Source organism: Phytophthora cinnamomi (assembly GCF_018691715.1).
Source record: "Phytophthora cinnamomi strain GKB4 chromosome Unknown Contig27, whole genome shotgun sequence".
Classification (NCBI taxonomy): domain Eukaryota; phylum Oomycota; class Peronosporomycetes; order Peronosporales; family Peronosporaceae; genus Phytophthora; species Phytophthora cinnamomi.
In genome coordinates, this window is record NW_027150960.1 from 484980 (window position 1) to 503598 (window position 18619).

The window sequence follows — 18619 nt, forward strand, 5'->3', positions numbered from 1 at the left end:
GCACTGATACCGCAGCGGAGCCGCTCACCTTGCATTGCATAATGGATGGTAATGCGACAGGAAAGTAGTTTTGGCGATACAGCCAGTATGTCGGTGCCGAACGAGCATTGAAAATTCGCCACAGGCGGCTTCAAGAACTTGCTTTGTGTAGTACTCAGCGAAATGGACTTGGGCCACAAGTCCGAGGTGACCTATGGAGTGGAATGCAACTAGAAGCTCTTCTGACGGCTGATCGGTATCAAGTTGCTCTCGTCCAACTACGACATACCTCATTGGTAAACATCATTAGAATTCATTAGCGTAAAGGTAATCTACCGTGTTTGCTGCCGTGTAAGGACTACTAGCACTTCTGGTTGTGGGGGTGTTGCCGCCCCCTCCTTTAGACCGTGACCGAAGCCGCCGAAAAGGTTCGAGCGCCCAACTCGCAGCAGTACGCCATGCCTCAGCCACATACTCGTATAGCGCTGGAGGTACAGGAACTTCTTGTGGCTCGCGGAGAAAATGACGAGGTGTACGCTGACCAAGGCGCTGAGACTTGTCCTTGACCCACCACAACACTGAATACGTCTCACCAGCGCCGGTGTCTTCATTACGCTGCAGCACCACACCGGCGTACCATTGCTCACCGTTCAGGATCTCGACAATGTCGCCCTTTTCGAATACGACGAGGGGCTCCACTTCACCCTCTTCGCTGCTTTCGTCGTTCTTGACGGTTTGATCACCCGCCACACCTGCTACTTTTGCCTCGACCTCAGCCTTCAGGTTTCCGATAGAAGTCGTCGAGGTTTGTGGCTCATCAAACGTTGCAGATGGCAGTTGAGTGAGAGCTGCGTACTGGTCCTCGACCTCGCGTAGATACGCGTTACCCACCTCGAAAGCTTCCGCGAGGATCTGACGCATGGGGCTGGCAACCAGCGGAGCTACACCCAACGCTTGCTCCACAAACTCGTAGGCGCGCTTGAAACGCTTGACCAAGCCGTCAATTTCATAGTCGCGCGGGTCCACAGACTGAGCGCGTCGGCAAAGCGGACACGACCGGAATCGGTGCTGAGCTGCTCGCGACAGACACGACCAGCAAAAAGTGTGCGCGCACGATAACGTAATGGGGGCTTGGACTTCAGAACAAAGACAAATTGGGCAGGTCATCGCTCTCGGTCCGAGCCGAAAGTTCCCGTCGGGCAACACGCACAGCATCACCCGGTCCGTCAGAGCCGCGGTTTCGTCGCACAACGAATCCAGCGCTGCTGCGTCGTAGAACGGCTGGGACTTCAGGTCTTCCAGCACCTGAGCTTTCAGTCGGGAGGTAGTAGTAGTAGTAGTAGTAGTAGTAGTAGTAGTAGAAGTATCGTCCGAGTCCTCGTCCACCTCAGCGGCGCCAGCGTTCGCCGCCTTGTCAAACTTCTTGGCGATCTTGACGAGTGCCAAGCTGTTCAGCACCACGAAACGTCGGAAGGCGTCCACCTGGTGCGACAACTTGAGGACATCCAGCAACAGCGATCGAGCGGTGGCAGGCGGGAGCACCCACCGCGTTCCCAGTGCCTGTTGCAGAGGCTTCAGCTCGCGGTTCACGAGCTCGTCAAGGATCCGCGCGTGTGCGGCATTGAGTTTCTGCATCTCCGACTCGAGAACGGACTGGAACCACGACATTTGCTTGTCAACTCCGTCACAGTCGTCAAAGGCCAGCTTGATCTCCCGCTTGAGCGCCTTGTAGTCCACGTAGTCGGCTGCCCACTCGGGCGACGCCAGGCTGCGCACGCGTTTGCCAAACTTCATCCGGTCTCGGCGTTCGAGGACGCGATGCACTTGGGCTACGGAAGGCGGATCGCAAAGTGAGGATACCTGGATCGGCGTCAAGAAAATACAAGCACACGACGTTGCAGTTATGACTGGAGGAGGCCACGAATATCCCTCATCGGCGTCTTCGGAGCCTGATAATAGCCACGAATCTGCCTGGGCCAGATTCCTGGAATCGTTACCGATAGTTTAACCTAGTTAACTTAAGCAAGCCGTATCAAAAGGCAAGTATGGCGGCAAATCTCAAAAGGAGGTTAGACCTTTTGACAATTCCAGGTGCAACATTCAGCTTCAACTTGCTGCAAGGCTTCACCTCTAACCTCCGAGCAGTTGCAAAGTTCAAACGAGGTTGTATGGATAGTGTCAAGTTTAATTCACCTCAGAGCCTGGATCACTACGTCCTCCAAGTGCTGTTACTACGCCCTATCCTCTCTACGACTCCCAGACGAACCCGACCGAGCGAACGCCCTTGTCCTCCTCGCCCATGTAGGGGTAGTCCGTGTATCCCGCCGCCGGCGCCATGTCAGGCTGCAAGTAGAACGTCTTCGTATAATATGTAGCGATGTTTTTACGTCCAAATCACGTCTGTAATGTTGACCTATAAAACAATAATACACGTAGTTTCAAAATACATTCGTATTATAGAGAACCGTAATCGCAACGATCACGAATTGAACAGCTGGTGTACCTCGCGTATTGGCAATACGTTGTATTGCGTCGAACGCGGTGTAGACGCGATCGAGGTTGCCCAGTTTAGATACAATCTGTGCCGCTTTTAATGTGACACCCTCGTTTACGGGGTCATGCGTGGTCATGTGCACTCCATTCGACGCAGCGGATACACTTTCTAGTCGAGCACCTTGGCACCGTTGAACCTCAGGCCAGCGATCACGAACGCAATCACCAATAGTTCCGCCCACTTCACAATTTACTTTCGACAACGCAAGTATTCATACAATAACAAAACACTGGCTACACCGCCCTCATCCAGCATGACCCCCCTCACAAACACCACGACTGCATCCAACCTCTTCTCGGCCGTCACCCTCGGTGGCAAGAAAGACCCTGTTCAGCTCAAGCACCGCGTCGCCATGGCCCCCCTCACTCGTGTGCGCACGAGTGACGCTGGCGCACCCACGGACCTGGTTGCCCAGTACTACTCGCAGCGTGCCTCGGACGGCGGGCTAATCATCACCGAAGCCACGAACATCAGCGCCACTGCTCGCGGATACTTCGGCGCCCCCGGGCTCTTCGAGCAAGACCAGGTCAAGGGCTGGAAGCCCGTCACCAAGGCCATCCATGACAAGGGTGGCAACGTTTTCGTGCAGCTGTGGCACACTGGCCGCGTCGGACACCCGCTCAACCAGCCTAACAGACAGCTGCCCGTGTCGTCGAGCGCGACCAGCATGGACAACGTCAAGAGCCACGCCGTCACGCGCGAAGGCCGCAAGAACTACGTGACCCCGCGAGCGCTGGACATCGACGAGATCCCGGACGTCATCGCCGACTACAAGCACGCCGCGGAGAACGCCATCGCCGCGGGCTTTGACGGCGTCGAAATTCACGCCGCCAACGGATACCTGCTCGAGGAGTTCCTGTGCGACAGCGTCAACAAGCGCACGGACAAGTACGGCGGCAGCATTGAGAACCGCGCGCGCCTCATCTTTGAGGTGATCGAGGCCGTGCTCTCTAGCCTGCCGTCTAGCAAGGTTGTATTCGGCTGTCTCCGTTCGGCGACACCTTCGGCTGCAAGGACTCGGCGCCGCGTGAGACCTACGGCTACGTGGTGAACAAGCTCAATGACTACGACCTGGCCTACCTGCACGTGATCGAGCGCCGGGGCATGCACGTGGACAACGCGGACGTCCCGGCGGGAGGCGTGGCGCGCCACTTCCGCGGTGCCTACAAGGGCGTGCTCATCACGGCCGCGGGCTTTGACCGCGCCGACGCCATGAAGACCATCGAGGACGGCGCGGCGGACCTCGTCGCCTTCGGCCGCGACTTCATCTCCAACCCGGACCTGGTCGAGCGTCTGCGCACGAACTCGGCTCTGACTCCGTACGACTCGAAGACGTTCTACTTGCAGCCTGACATGGCGCCGGCGGCGGGATACACGGACTACCCCTACATGGGCGAGGAGGACAAGGGCGTTCGCTCGGTCGGGTTCGTCTGGGAGTCGTAGAGAGGATAGGGCGTAGTAACAGCACTTGGAGGACGTAGTGATCCAGGCTCTGAGGTGAATTAAACTTGACACTATCCATACAACCTCGTTTGAACTTTGCAACTGCTCGGAGGTTAGAGGTGAAGCCTTGCAGCAAGTTGAAGCTGAATGTTGCACCTGGAATTGTCAAAAGGTCTAACCTCCTTTTGAGATTTGCCGCCATACTTGCCTTTTGATACGGCTTGCTTAAGTTAACTAGGTTAAACTATCGGTAACGATTCCAGGAATCTGGCCCAGGCAGATTCGTGGCTATTATCAGGCTCCGAAGACGCCGATGAGGGATATTCGTGGCCTCCTCCAGTCATAACTGCAACGTCGTGTGCTTGTATTTTCTTGACGCCGATCCAGGTATCCTCACTTTGCGATCCGCCTTCCGTAGCCCAAGTGCATCGCGTCCTCGAACGCCGAGACCGGATGAAGTTTGGCAAACGCGTGCGCAGCCTGGCGTCGCCCGAGTGGGCAGCCGACTACGTGGACTACAAGGCGCTCAAGCGGGAGATCAAGCTGGCCTTTGACGACTGTGACGGAGTTGACAAGCAAATGTCGTGGTTCCAGTCCGTTCTCGAGTCGGAGATGCAGAAACTCAATGCCGCACACGCGCGGATCCTTGACGAGCTCGTGAACCGCGAGCTGAAGCCTCTGCAACAGGCACTGGGAACGCGGTGGGTGCTCCCGCCTGCCACCGCTCGATCGCTGTTGCTGGATGTCCTCAAGTTGTCGCACCAGGTGGACGCCTTCCGACGTTTCGTGGTGCTGAACAGCTTGGCACTCGTCAAGATCGCCAAGAAGTTTGACAAGGCGGCGAACGCTGGCGCCGCTGAGGTGGACGAGGAATCGGACGATACTTCTACTACTACTACTACTACTACTACTACTACTACTACCACCTCGCGACTGAAAGCTCAAGTGCTGGAAGACCTGAAGTCCCAGCCGTTCTACGACGCAGCAGCGCTGGATTCGTTGTGCGACGAAACCGCGGCTCTGACGGACCGGGTGATGCTGTGCGTGTTGCCCGACGGGAACTTTCGGCTCGGACCGAGAGCGATGACCTGCCCAATTTGTCTTTGTTCTGAAGTCCAAGTCCCCATTACGTTATCGTGCACGCACACTTTTTGCTGGTCGTGTCTGTCGCGAGCAGCTCAGCACCGATTCCGGTCGTGTCCGCTTTGCCGACGCGCTCAGTCTGTGGATCCGCGCGACTATGAAATTGACGGCTTGGTCAAGCGTTTCAAGCGCGCCTACGAGTTTGTGGAGCAAGCGTTGGGTGTAGCTCCGCTGGTTGCCAGCCCCATGCGTCAGATCCTCGCGGAAGCTTTCGAGGTGGGCAACGCGTATCTTCGCGAGGTCGAGGACCAGTACGCAGCTCTCACTCAACTGCCATCTGCAACGTTTTTTGATGAGCCACAAACCTCGACGACTTCTATCGGAAACCTGAAGGCTGAGGTCGAGGCAAAAGTAGCAGGTGTGGCGGGTGATCAAACCGTCAAGAACGACGAAAGCAGCGAAGAGGTTGAAGTGGAGCCCCTCGTCGTATTCGATAAGGGCGACATTGTCGAGATCCTGAACGGTGAGCAATGGTACGCCGGTGTGGTGCTGCAGCGTAATGAAGACACCGGCGCTGGTGAGACGTATTCAGTGTTGTGGTGGGTCAAGGACAAGTCGCAGCGCCTTGGTCAGCGCACACCTCGTCATTTTCTCCGCGAGCCACAAGAAGTTCCTGTGCCTCCAGCGCTATACGAGTATGTGGCTGAGGCATGGCGTACTGCCGCGAGTTGGGCGCTCGAACCTTTTCGGCGGCTTCGGTCACGGTCTAAAGGAGGGGGCGGCAACACCCCCACAACCAGAAGCGCTAGTAGTCCTTACATGGCAGAAAACACGGTAGATTACCTTTACGCTAATGAATTCTAATGATGTTTACCAATGAGGTATGTCGTAGTTGGACGAGAGCAACTTGATACCGATCAGCCGTCAGAAGAGCTTCTAGTTGCATTCCACTCCATAGGTCACCTCGGACTTGTGGCCCAAGTCCATTTCGCTGAGTACTACACAAAGCAAGTTCTTGAAGACGCCTGTGGCGAATTTTCAATGCTCGTTCGGCACCGACATACTGGCTGTATCGCCAAAACTACTTTCCTGTCGCATTACCATCCATTATGCAATATAAGGCGAGCCTCCGCTGCGGTTTCAGTGCGTTTTGGACATTACTCAATTGCCTTTCAACAACAAACTCCTCACCAATTCGACACGCTCGCGTGTGACTCCTCAACACGTTTGACAATGGTTGCCTCGACGACTCGCCCCCTCCTACACCTGGTATCGACGCTCCTACTGCTGGCGACGGCACCTCGATCGGTGGTTGAGGCTAAAACTCCAAGCATGTCAAGCAGCAAGATCACTTCCACCAGTGTGAAGGACAACTCGGGCTCGCAAGGGCAAGCCGGGTCTGTGGGGAGCGGTAGCTACGGCAGCAGTGTGGGTGATGGAGAAGTCGGGGTCAAGCACATCCTCCATTTCTCCGACGTCCACCTCAACATTTCAGATTCCCTAGACGCCGATGAATCCGCCAAGATTCCGATCCGGTACGGCTATGATGCCCCCATCAGCTTGTTGACTTCTGCGCTCGAGTACGCGCAGCAACTTCTACCCAATCCGGATTTCTTCTTGTACACGGGAGACCACGCTGTCCATGGAGATCCATCCGACGAATACCTCGCCGAGGCGGTGAAAATCAACGTGGAGACCATGGCCCAGTACTTTTCTGGTTCCGGCAACCAGACGCTCAATGCTACAGCCATTCTTGGTGATACCGATGTGAAGAGTACGTATTCGTTCTTCCTCTTTTTCCAAGGTATCGCGGATGTTGCTAACCTTTGATGTTATAATTGCTGGCACAGGCTACATGATGAACGTGACCGACCCAACTACCGAGGAGAACCCGACGATCGAAGTCGTGTCTCCGGCTTGGAGGGACTCGCTCAACGCTTCCAACCTGAAGGACCTCAACTCCCGCGGCTATTTGTCGTACAAACTCGACGAAAAACTTTTTCTGCTCACGCTCAACACGGTGCCATACTCGGTACGCTTTGCCCCCCTCCCTCCCTCCCCCAAGTGTAGTCCACAGCTAACAACGATTGTTGCTGTGTAGCCGAAGCACACACCAGATACGTCTAACGAGACCGACCCGTTCGATCAGTTTGCCTGGTTGAACGCCACTCTGTCGGGACTTCGCAACGGTGGCAAGTATGCGTACATTGCTGGCCACATCCCGCCGATCATCGACGCCCAGGACGGTTCGCCGATGTGGGAGGCCTCGTACATCGAGGAATACAAGAAGATCGTGACTCAGTACGCGGATATCATCAAGGCGCAGATCTTCGGCCACACGCACAGCATCGAGTTCCGCCTACCGCTGACCTTGGACATGGAGTCACAAGATCCTGACGAAGTCATTGCCGCCGACGACAACGCCCAGAGCTCGCAGCTCGTGCCTCTGTTCACATCGGCTGCCATCTCCCCGCTATTCTACAACAACCCGGCGTTTACGGTCTGGGACTTCGACGCGAGCACGTACGAGCTGCTGGACTTCGCGGTTTACGGCACCAACATCTCCAGCAGCGCCCGCAACAGCTCCGACCTCAACTGGCAGCCGCTCTTCAAGGCCAGCAGCGCGTTCAACGTGAGCTCGCTGTCGTGGTCCGAGATGAACCGCTTCGTCGTGAGTGCCGCGACTGACTCGGCACTGGTGCAGCAGTACTACTACAACTCGCAGGCGCAGTCGCACCAGCAGACCGCGTGCGAGGACTCTGTCTGCCTCACCTGGTACCTCTGCTCCATGATGTGGTGGACGACGCCCGAGGACTACACCGCCTGCCTCGCCGCCGGCTCGCGCCTCGAATCCTCCTCGGCAGCGACAACTTCAACTTGGCCTGCACTCTCGATCCTCACCTTCACCCTGCTGAGCCTCTGGGTCTACTAAAACCCAACACCAAAACTGCACTGTGAGACATAACACCCGCAATAACGCCAGCAGTGACAAAAAAAACTTCAAAGTGTCCATCAAATGTAGCCATCCTGCATACGTCACCCATCGCCCTCTATTACAGCCATATATCATTTCAGCCAATCCGGCGCCGGCGCGAGCAAAGAATCAGCTTTTTTTCAGATCAGTCGAGAACTGAGAAGATCACCCCACAATCATAATGAGCTCCCCGCCGCCGTCGCCCCCCTCGTCGCCCTCGGCGTCCCCTCCGCCCGCGCCCGTGGCGCTGGAGCCCGCCAAGGAGCTCCCGAAGGCCCGGCAGATCGTGAGCATCAACGAGGAGGGCACGAACTTCACGCTGGACGAGGCGGCGCTGCGCCGCATCTTCCACCAGGTGCCGGAGGACATGAAGGTGGCCATCTTCTCGGTGGTGGGCGCCTTCCGCACGGGCAAGAGCTTCGTGCTGGACCTGTTCCTGCGCTACCTGCGCCACGCCAGCCACGGGCGCATGCTGCGGCGCGACGGCGCGGACGACGAGGCCGCCGAGGTGTGGAAGGCCTGGGTCATGGAGGGCGTGGCCGGCGCTGGGGAGGCCAAGCTCGAGGGCAACTCGAACGTGGAGCAGACCCACGGCGAGAAGGGCTTCTCGTGGCGCGCCGGCCGCAAGCGCAACACGACGGGCATCTGGATGTGGGAGACGCCCTTCATCCGCAAGAGCCAGACGGGCGAGGACATCGCCGTCTTCCTCATTGACACGCAGGGCATGTTCGACTCGGAGACGTCGCAGATGCTCACGGCCAGCATCTTCGGCCTCAGCACGCTGCTCAGCTCGTACCAGATCTACAACGTGGACAAGCGCGTGCAGGAGGACAACCTGCAGCACCTCGCGCTCTTCACGGAATACGGGCGGTGGGGGAGCAGTTGGTTGAAGTTGGTAGAGTTTTTTTGTTGTTGATGATATTGTGTTCTTGTTTTTTTTTTTTTTTTGCTTTTTGGTAGGATGGCGCTGTTCGGAGACACCAAGTCGTCGTCGTCGCTGAGTGACAAGCAGCAGATGCTGCAGCGTGCAGCGTCGTCGGCGGCATCGCCCGCGTCGTTGGAGAAGACGACGTCGTCCGTGAGCGAGAAGGGTGACGAGGAGAAGAAGGAAGAGAATGAGGACAAGGAGGACGACGACGCGGCCCCTAAGCGCCCGCGCCCGTTCCAGCGCCTGGACTTCTTGGTGCGCGACTGGCAGGACTTCTCACGCAACCAGTCCCTGGCGGAGAAGCGCGAGGACATGGAGCAATACATGGTGGAGCTGCTGTCGTCGCGCAAGCAGAAGGATCTGGCCGACACCCGCGAACAGATCAGCTCGTGCTTTGAGAAGGTGGCATGCTTCTTGCTGCCCCACCCGGGCCACGCGGTCACGGAGCGCGAGTACGACGGCTCGGTGGAAGCTATCGACAACCGCTTCTTGGAGCTGCTGACGGCGTACCTGGACGACCTGTTCGACCCGGCCAACCTGTTCCCGAAGAAGATTCACGGTGTCACGGTCACCTCGCGCGAGCTGTTCACGTACATTAAGACGTACGCGGGACTTTTCCGTGAAGCGTCCATTTTCCCGGAAGCGAAGACGCTGCTGGAGGCCACAGCCGAGGCTAACAACGTGAACCAGCGCGACAAGGCTATGCTGAAGTACAAGCGCGAGATGGAAAAGGTCGCAGGCTCCAAGTGCCAGTACGTCCCTGTGCAGTCGCTGGAAGCGCACCACAAGGCGTGCTTGCAGGGAGCTATGGATGTCTTCGACGATGGTGCGCGCATGGGTCGCCGCAGCGAGATCTTGCGTTTCCGCCAGGAACTGGCCGATGAAATTGAGAAGGAGCGTCACCGCTACCTCGAGATCAACGCCGAGCGTGACCCGTACAAGAACCTAGAGTTCTACCTGATTCCGGGCTGCCTGGCGCTGTCGCTGCTCGTGTTCCGCATCTCGCAGGACCTGCTGTGCTATGATCACATCGGCTACGATATCCCGCTCTACGACTGCAAGTACGTTGCCCTGCTGCTTTGTGGATTGTACTCAGTCCAGTTGCTGTCTTCGATTCGGTGAGACGCGCCTAGTACTCACACTTCCATACGTTTGTGTTGCTAATGAACAGGCAAGTGAGCCACACGCTGTCGCATCTGTACTGGGCGCTTATCGTGTTCATGCTGCTGATCATGATGTCCACCGGCCAGGTGATGTTCAAGCGCGTGAAGACCGTGATCTCCATTGTAAAAACTGCCATCGACGCCTCCAAGGACGATGGCAAGGAGAAGAAAGACTAGGCTGTAGTATTTTACCGCCGAAAGCACCTCAGTAGCTAGAGGGTGAAGGTTGCTGGCGTGTATTCAGGTGCGGGGTGTTCGCTGCTGCACCTCGCTTGCGTCGTGTTCATAGATCTACTGCACAGTTTGCTATCGTGTCTTGCTGCTTGAAGTCTGCCGGAGTGGTGGCATCTGCAGAGGAGCTACAGACGCGATTAATTTACTTGACCGACACATTAACAGGCTCGACTAAAGAAAAGATTTATAGTTGTGGCTCCCAGTGAGCAAACGCCAGCAGAACATTTGATGAAAGCAACTTTAGCGTCGGAGTGTTCGAGCAGCGAAAATCTGGCTGGCGAATTCCACGAGGACAGACACTTTAACGTATGGCGGAGCGGCACCTGTCAGTCACTGACTCAGTGACAGACCCACTGCAATGCAAGCCAGAGCTGGTCGTCGATGATCGATTCAAGGTGCTTCACTGCGCATGCAAAATCGTTTTCTCCCCATCTCTGGCGTGCAAATTTATCCACACGACTTGGATGTCCCTCAGTTTGTAGCCGCAACACGACGCCTACCCGATATAAATAAGCTGTAAAGCTCTTATCTCTCTTGCGTCCCCATCTGAGAACGCCGAAGTCTGCCCCGATGTTGTCGCGCGAAAACACGCATTGCTGCACTGCGCCAAAATTTACGACGGCATGGGGAGGACCAACCCAGCCCGGCAAGCTGATCTTGAAGTGAAGAGTCAGTAAAACCTGCATTCGAAGCCATAAACGCATTATCATTAAATTTTGGGGGGCGATAACTTAGCAATTGTAATTAAAATATGCAATATTCAATTAAAATGTACGACTTCCGAAACGTCATAGTTGATATTGTACCGGATACTTGTTATATTATTTATGAATAGAGGATTATCGCGTTCGAGTCAGATGTTTCCCTGGCACTCGATCAGCTTGGCAGTTGTTGCGTTTTTGAGACTTGTCGTTCGGATGGGAGCCTTCATTTTCGCTCCGGCTACGGCAGTGCTCCATGCGTTTGTATCGGTGTGGCTCGCTTTGCGGGCCCATGGAAGGGCCTCTTCCTATCCTCGGCTTATCTTCAGCTTTGCCCGCTTGCGGACTTTCCCCGCGTCGAACCAGCTACTAGTACATGTAAAGCGCTTAGCTAGCAGCTCATTCTGCAATTGGCTCAAGACCGACCGACGACTCGCTCGATCGACCACCGCAGCCTACAGAGCGATAGCAGCTCTGTCCCTTCCAGCTCTAGCAACAGCAACAGCAAAAACGCACCATGGTTAGCATTCGCAGCGCCCTCACCTTTGCCTGCGTGGCCCTCGTGGCGTCCGTTAGCGCCACGAGCGACGAGCACCGCACCCTGCAGGCTGTGAACTTCCGGTCGGACCTGCTGGACGCCATCAACGCCGTGCGCAAGACGGAGGGCCTCAAGCCCATGTGCATCAACGAGATGCTCATGGACTCGGCTCAGAACCAGGCGAATGACATGGCCGACGGCAACTTCATCAAAAGCACGGGATCCGACGGCTCGACGCCCAAGCAGCGTGCCGCGGTCGAGGGCTTCAAGGCCGCCGAGGTGACGGAGGTCGTGGGTGCCGGATACAGAACCGCGTCGAGCATTGTCGCGGCCTGGGCTAAGTCCGCGAGCGCCAAGAGCACGCTGCTCAGCAAGCACAACGTCATGGGCCCTGGCTACACGTTCGACAAGACTCGGAAGTACGTGCACTTCTGGGCCGTCGACTTCGCCACCGGCGAGTGCGGTGATGGTCCGGCCCAGGGCGGCCCCAGCCCCGCTGGCTCCAAGAGCGGAAATGGCAGCGGAAGCGTCGAATACCCCGCGTCGACGCCGGCGCCGGCGCCGGCAAGCAGCAACGACAGCGACAAGGACAGCGGAAGCGGATCCGCCCCCGCGCCAGCGAGAACCCCTGCCGTGACCCCTGCGCCCGCAAACAGCGAATCTGACGAGAGCGGATCTGACGAGAGCGGATCCGACGACGATAGCGGAAGTGGAGCTGAGACCCCCGCCGTCACGCCAGCCCCTGCTGCAGCCCCCGCCGCTACGCGTGCGCCTGCGGCCGCGCCCGCCCGCACTCCGGCTCCTGCAGCCGCGCCTGCTGCCGCTCCGGCCCCTGCAGCCGCACCCGCCGCCACTCCGGCCCCTGCAGCCGCTCCTGCGGCAACTCCGGCGCCAGCTGCTGATACCCCTGCGACTGAAGCACCGGGCACTGCGGCGCCTGAATCCCAGTAAGCACGTAACATGGAGTTTATGTTCGTCGTAAAAATTCATAATGCTAGATGCCTCCATAACGTTACTCTCTCTTCTCGTTGCTCGAATCCAACCTTTGGGCACTGTTGATATCCGAACTCGATAGACTTTCATGCAATTGTGTGTGTCACGCAGCGTGGCTACATGTACCTATGGTACTGTACAAACCTTCCCTCAGTCAAATCGATCGGAACTCGAAAACGTGAACATTCAAAATAGGGTGTCGCATCATCGCGGCACAACTTTACTCTGGCACGGAAGAGTGAGCTTCGAGGCCTGCACCGCCCTTTTTCAGGGGCGTCTTTGCGGGCGTACCGAAGGTGCCAAAGGAGTCGGTAAAAGTGTACTTTGAGTCGTCTTCGAGCTTCATAGTTGCGATGCTGTCAAATACCCACTGTGATCATTGGGGGGGGAGGGGGGGGGGGGGGGGGGGTAGCATGTCAGTAGCTGTACCAATAGCTAAAAGATGACACCATCAGAACAAACATACCTTTGAGGTGACAACACGAGTTCCTGTCCGCTGAGCTCGCCGAAACAGCGAAGCATCGCCGCAAATGCAAATGTCAGCGACAGATATCTGTTTGCAAATCTGTAGAACGCAAAAAAGGTCAGAAAATACCCAGCACAACGCACATTGCGGCCAATGTTTCTTACCTCTCCACCAGAAACTTGGATCAAAGATTGGAGAACTTCGCGAGACGGCTCCACGTTGGAGCCAACGAAGAACTTCATGCCCTTGAAAACCTGCCGAGACTCGGGATGCTCACGAGAATACTTATTAGCAAACATCGTCAGCTCGAAGTCTTCTTCCGGGAGCCAGCGTTCCTGTTCGAGTGATGAAAACGCCCAGTCTTCCGTCACGATCCAAGCTCCACGAGCAATGGCGAAGAGCACTTTAATGGTGCGTCTTGCGTCCTTGCCGACAATAAGGTGTGTCACACCAGCCGCATAATCCACACTCTTTACCACACGTGCTTTTCGGTGTCCGTCTTCATTGGCCATGTTGGCATCGATAGCGTGAATTGCACATTGGAGAACCCCACGCGCCTCTGGACTTACCCCCGTAATACCAATTACATTTCGCAGGGTCTTGCGTGGTGTCTTCCTGCTCACTGCACTGGAGAAGCTCATAGCCATGGGTATGGGGGTAGAATCCAGATCCCGGTATTTTCTTGAGAACCCCGAAACTGATCCGGGTGTTACCAGAAGTTTGCCATCCACGGTATTTTCCTTGTTATTTTCTCGTCGAGCCTTTTTCACAACTGGGGTCGTTAATGTGCTGCCGGAAACTGGTGGGCGCGCACGCTTTTTGGCTGCACTCTGCGTGAGCTTCACTGCACTCGAAGTAGCTGCAGACGTTGGAAGTTTCCGTGCAACCTTCTTCACTGGAGGCTTCTTCAATGGAACGTCAGTCGACACTGAAGCACTAGCCAATGATGTGCGTGTTGTCTGCTTCGAGGTAGCGTTTGGAGCAGCCACTGATGTGCGAGTTGTCTGACCCGATGTGGAGCTTCGAGCAGCAGGGCTTTGTGTTCTTGATCTCGTCGCGGGACTGGAAGTAGCACTTCTCGTCGCCCCTCGAGTCACTCTGGATACTGCTGGGCTCGGTGTCCGCATCTTCGCAGCCGAACTAGCGGTTGCTCGGGTAAGAGACCCCGGCGTTCTTTCATGCACCGATGGACTACTGGAAGGCGTTTTCATTTTTGTAGCCGAGCTCGAAGCACTTGGCTTCCTTTTAGAAGGAGGTGTCTTAGTTCCAGGTGCGGTAGAAACCGGGGTACTTTGAGTTTTGAGAGTAGCAAGAGCTGGAGTAGTTGTAGCAGGTGTGGCGGGTGTCATCGGAGAACCAGCCACAGTACTCGCCACAGTCGCAGGCGATGCAGCAGTAGCACTATCAGCACCTGGGGATTTGACTGAGCCTCTTGTTGCGTGACAGTCTGAGCAAAACCTGCGTGTTCGCGGGTTCGAGCAGCCACATGCTGCGCAAGACCAAATACCAGTTTTCAGCGTCAGCCCGCCACCATACGAGAGAGAATTCCGATTGCGACGCCGCAATTCCCGTGCTGTTGGCTTCTTCTTCGCGCTGTTGTCATCAGGAGTACCAATGCTGAAATCCGCGCTGCTGGTCGTCGGAGTGGTAGTCGAACCTGTTAAAGCTCCAGGAGATTTCTGTTTCCTTTCGAATGGCGCCGGCGACGGCTGGCTGGCCTGACTATCCTGAATCACGATCACCTCGTTCCTGTGTGCATCCGCTTCCTCGTCCTGTTCATTTTCCGACTCGCTCTCGGCCACAATTCCACTCGCCTGTGATGCAGTAATTTCGTCCTCATCCTGTTGCGTCGGCGGTCCGTTCAGCGTTTTCCTCCGCTTCGCCGACGAACTCACGCTCTTCGTTCGAATAGGCTGTGTCGGCGTACTAAGCACTATGACCTCGGGCACGGGGGGTTCCGCCGTGCCCAGCATTTTCAGAATTGCGTCCGACGTCATGGGCTCCATGGAATGCGCGCGCCGCTTCCGCCGCGCCCCGTTCAGCGCCTTGTTGATCTTTGGCGGCGGCGTGGAAGGCGGCGCCACGTTGGTCGCACTAGCCTTCGTCCCTTCAGCATCTGTTTTCTTGGTGTTCGTCGTCTTTGTCGCACTATCGGCGCCCTGCGCCTCTGCAGCTTCGCCCACAGCCTTGGGCGCGTCCGCGCCGAGCGACTGCCGCCTCTTGAGCTTGGGCTTGGCTGCAGCCGGCGCCGCCGCGGGCTCCGCCGCGCTCTGCTGGCTCACGGGGAAGAACGGGCGCTCGTCCATCCGCTTCTTGCTCACGTAGCAGGCGTTGACCCAGAGCTGCGACACGATCTTGAGCTCGTAGCGCGTGGCCGCGGCCGCCATGGAGCCGCCGCCCGCCTGCCACTTGGCGATCTTGGTCTTCCACGCGGGCGTGAAGTGGCTCAGCACCATGTGCGTGAGCTTGGGCGTCACGCGCTTGACCGTGGACGCGCCCAGCTCGCGCAGCTTGCGCGCCACCACGTCGCTGCAGTCGATCTGCGCGTCGGCGCCCACGCGCACGTCCACCATGGCCACCACGCCCTTCAGCGGGCCGGCGGTCGCGGCGCTGCGCGGGCGGCGGCGCGGCGCCGAGGACGTCGAGGACGCGGCGGTGCGAGACGACGACGAGGAGGACGCGGCGGAGACGGAGACGCTGCCCGCGGCACCTCTGGGGGCGGTGCGCGTCGTCATGCGCGCGGTGCGCGGCCCCGCAGACAGCGAGATGGACACGGCGGCGACCATGGAGCGGAGCGGGAAGCCGCGGAGTGCGCACTCGGCCGATTTAAAATGCGCGCGGAATGGGAAGGATGGAGGCGTTGCGACTAGGTGCGAATTCGGATGGGTCGAGGGAGTGATGGTCAGTTGGTGTGGTGCACACTTTTTTTGTAGATAACATGGCTACAGTTTTGGGTTCAGTTTCGAGGTGCATCGGAAGTGAACAAACTTCAACGACGCGTCTTGTTGCGCTTTCGCGTCGGTGGTCTTGGGCCGTCGTCCATCACAAGTGTGGACCTCGTCGTGCAGGTACTTGAGGTAGCCCGGCGTGTTCATCTCGGAAGCACTATGCGGGTGTGAGAGTCGATTGTTGTTGAGGGTGGAGAGCTTGTGCGGCACTTGTCAAATTGATACTGACCGGCGCGTGAGCTATCGTACGCGAGCAGGCATGTACACTCCACTGCCACCGGCATATTCGCTCCGGTGCTGCACGTCGGATGGTAACTTAGCGACGGCATGCTGCAAGCATGAACTTCGACGTCGATGAGATTTCTTGGCTTTCCGCGACAAGCACGTGCCGGAAAGAGATGCAGTATCAATGCGTCAAATGATTTCATATTATGGACATCATACCCACGATGCCTGCGAGATATTATAGCTGTGCTCTCCGCTCGAGCACTGCTCGAAGTCGTCGTGTTCGATAGTCAGTAGATATATAGATACTTGTACAAGGAGAAGCGAAGCCTCATGAGTCATGAAGCTTGGGCCACAGTAGCGGCTACTACTGTCTACTGAGTAGCCACAGAGTCACGACGGGGCCGCTGCCGCAGCGCGCTCTAGCGTCGTCGACCCATCTGCTCGAACGCGTGCGAGCCGATGAGCCGGCTCATGGTCGAGCGCTTCCGCTCGTTGGCCGCGGCCTCTTCCTCGGGCGTCGCCGCCGCCGCCTTCGCGTTCTTGTCCGAGAACAGCGTCTTCATCTTCCGCGCGAGCTTCGAGGCCGACGAGTCGCGACGTGGCTTCGCGGCGGCGGCGCTGGCCTCGGGGGTCTGGTTGTCGGCGCGGTCGGCGTGGGCCTGCGCCTTGTCGCTCAGGTACTTGAGGTTGCCGTGCGTGTTCATCGGGAGGGCGAAGCGCGTGTGGGCGTTCATCTTTCGGTTTGGTGGGGCGATGGGGCTTCAGGCGCGGAGCTGCTCGAGTGGAGGGGTGCGATGCGAATTGGAAAGTGAGGACCGCGTCGCTCCCGTCGTGCGACCGAGCCGTCATTCCGGCATCGACCGCGGCTCGAGCGAAGGGAACTGAAGTTCCAGTCAGCGCGAAGAAGTGATCGAAGGAAGGAGGCTGAGGCTAACCCCCGCGGAGAAGCCAAGGCGCCGATTCCGTGTGGCGGCTAGCGAAGTGCAAAGATGGGGTAATCCGAGTGGTGGTACAGCCAATGGCTCAGCGCCGGCTCATCGTGCGGCGGCGTGTCCGCGATCGCGTGAAGAGCGCCGTCGGTCAGTCTACCGCCAGCACCTAGATTCGCGGCTGGATTTGCTGGGAGCGACGCGACCTGAGCGTGCGCGCGTCCTCCGTCACCTCCTCCAGCGTCTTTGCCGAAATGCGAACGACCCAAGCGCTCACTGCCCAGTCCAGTGGTCCGACACGCATATCCTGTCTGTTTGGGACAGCATAATCGGACGTGATTGCGTCTGAAAGTTGGCTTGGCTCTGTCTATCCTGTACACCGAGATGAGCCAGGACTGTATCCGCGAATGATGGTCGGCGTCAGGTTAGCTGGCGGCAATACAGTGTACAGGCGCCGACAGCACTACCGGACCGGTACCAAGACCGGCGGGTGCGTACCACTAACACGGCGACTAGATCGAGGTTGAGAGTTAAGAATTTCTCAGCGCATGTGGATCGTTAGCGCCGGAGATGGAACGAAGCGCGATTGTTAGCGAGTTGTACACGTAGTGGCGCTCGCCCGTCATATGCTGGACGCGTGCAATGGATGACAAGGAGTGGGGGATAATAGGGCGAGTCATATTTACTGGTCACGCGAGGCACTGCGCCCCGCGCAGACAAATCTAGCGGCTATCGATCACGTTGCATTCTCTTCATCTAAACCCCGTGCGAACGAGCGCCAACGAGGCGATGTACTGCCGGCGCTGCGCCTCTTTCCTGCTCTCGCGCTGCTCCGAGGGGCTCGGCGCTTGCTTGGAGGCCTTATTGCTCCGGAACAGATCTTTCATCTTGCGCGACAGCTTGGCTCCCGTCGAGTCGCGGGGCCCCGAGGCGGTGACGACGTCAGCCTTGCACGTGTCGTCGCTGGTCTTGTCGGTCTTCTCGCGAACGAACATGAGCGTCGCTGGGGTGCTGAGCGGGAGCGCGTTGCGAGTGGCCACCATGGAGGGGGTCATGGCTGCGTGTGCGTTGGCTTAGCTTGCGTTGGTTGTCGTGGGCTGCAAATTTGCAAATGAGCCGTGCACTCCGAGACCAGCCGTCCGTGGGCAGCACAATCACTCTGCTGCAACGACACCTGCATTCCTGGTGGCACCGCGACGAAGGCGAAGCCATAGACCAGACAGACCGCCACCTGTGGGAACTCGCGCAGAACCCTCTGTCCGGCGCCCATGTCAACAACAGTGTTCGTAATGCTGCTCAATCTCGGCGCTCTATCCTGTCCTGGTACACACGTACTGTACACACCACTCACTCTTACGCTGATGCGACATTGTGTACGTCTGCTATGCTGGACGCTTACAAAGGTGTTTACAGCTAAGCTCACAGTTCCGTAGTAGGTAATCAGCGCGGTGCGGCGGC

The 18619-nt window shown here is 57.5% G+C and overlaps 10 protein-coding genes across 10 annotated transcripts; 5 read left to right on the plus strand and 5 right to left on the minus strand.

Annotated features, from left to right (window-relative positions):
* Positions 1-285: 285 nt before the first annotated feature.
* Positions 286-1773, minus strand: IUM83_03954 (putative RING zinc finger protein; the record flags this gene model as incomplete). Its single annotated transcript, XM_067927989.1, has 1 exon — positions 286-1773. One exon carries the CDS (start codon positions 1771-1773, stop codon positions 286-288), a length of 1488 nt encoding a protein of 495 aa, XP_067793731.1.
* A 1864-nt stretch (positions 1774-3637) lies between these two features.
* Positions 3638-3976, plus strand: IUM83_03955 (12-oxophytodienoate reductase 1; the record flags this gene model as incomplete). The annotated part of the gene is made up of 1 exon (XM_067927990.1): positions 3638-3976. One exon carries the CDS (start codon positions 3638-3640, stop codon positions 3974-3976), a length of 339 nt encoding a protein of 112 aa, XP_067793730.1.
* Positions 3977-4429: 453 nt separating this feature from the next.
* IUM83_03956 (putative RING zinc finger protein) lies at positions 4430-5923 on the plus strand (the record flags this gene model as incomplete). The annotated part of the gene is made up of 1 exon (XM_067927991.1): positions 4430-5923. One exon carries the CDS (start codon positions 4430-4432, stop codon positions 5921-5923), a length of 1494 nt encoding a protein of 497 aa, XP_067793732.1.
* A 468-nt stretch (positions 5924-6391) lies between these two features.
* Positions 6392-7991, plus strand: IUM83_03957 (Calcineurin-like phosphoesterase; the record flags this gene model as incomplete). The annotated part of the gene is made up of 3 exons (XM_067927992.1): positions 6392-6833; positions 6910-7091; positions 7161-7991. The coding sequence occupies 3 exons, from the start codon at positions 6392-6394 to the stop codon at positions 7989-7991; spliced, it is 1455 nt and encodes a 484-aa protein (XP_067793773.1).
* A 223-nt stretch (positions 7992-8214) lies between these two features.
* Positions 8215-10301, plus strand: IUM83_03958 (atlastin-like protein; the record flags this gene model as incomplete). Its single annotated transcript, XM_067927993.1, has 3 exons — positions 8215-8903; positions 8994-10022; positions 10133-10301. The coding sequence occupies 3 exons, from the start codon at positions 8215-8217 to the stop codon at positions 10299-10301; spliced, it is 1887 nt and encodes a 628-aa protein (XP_067793728.1).
* Positions 10302-11576: 1275 nt separating this feature from the next.
* On the plus strand, positions 11577-12548 carry IUM83_03959 (RxLR-like protein; the record flags this gene model as incomplete). Its single annotated transcript, XM_067927994.1, has 2 exons — positions 11577-12363; positions 12517-12548. 2 exons carry the CDS (start codon positions 11577-11579, stop codon positions 12546-12548), a joined length of 819 nt encoding a protein of 272 aa, XP_067793727.1.
* A 262-nt stretch (positions 12549-12810) lies between these two features.
* Positions 12811-13703, minus strand: IUM83_03960 (microcephalin-like; the record flags this gene model as incomplete). Its single annotated transcript, XM_067927995.1, has 3 exons — positions 12811-12960; positions 13057-13155; positions 13221-13703. The coding sequence occupies 3 exons, from the start codon at positions 13701-13703 to the stop codon at positions 12811-12813; spliced, it is 732 nt and encodes a 243-aa protein (XP_067793768.1).
* Positions 13704-13992: 289 nt separating this feature from the next.
* IUM83_03961 (microcephalin-like) lies at positions 13993-15842 on the minus strand (the record flags this gene model as incomplete). Its single annotated transcript, XM_067927996.1, has 2 exons — positions 13993-14183; positions 14714-15842. The coding sequence occupies 2 exons, from the start codon at positions 15840-15842 to the stop codon at positions 13993-13995; spliced, it is 1320 nt and encodes a 439-aa protein (XP_067793769.1).
* An 809-nt stretch (positions 15843-16651) lies between these two features.
* Positions 16652-16966, minus strand: IUM83_03962 (Nef-associated protein 1; the record flags this gene model as incomplete). Its single annotated transcript, XM_067927997.1, has 1 exon — positions 16652-16966. One exon carries the CDS (start codon positions 16964-16966, stop codon positions 16652-16654), a length of 315 nt encoding a protein of 104 aa, XP_067793917.1.
* A 947-nt stretch (positions 16967-17913) lies between these two features.
* Positions 17914-18216, minus strand: IUM83_03963 (Minor histocompatibility antigen H13; the record flags this gene model as incomplete). The annotated part of the gene is made up of 1 exon (XM_067927998.1): positions 17914-18216. The coding sequence occupies one exon, from the start codon at positions 18214-18216 to the stop codon at positions 17914-17916; it is 303 nt and encodes a 100-aa protein (XP_067793770.1).
* Positions 18217-18619: the final 403 nt, after the last annotated feature.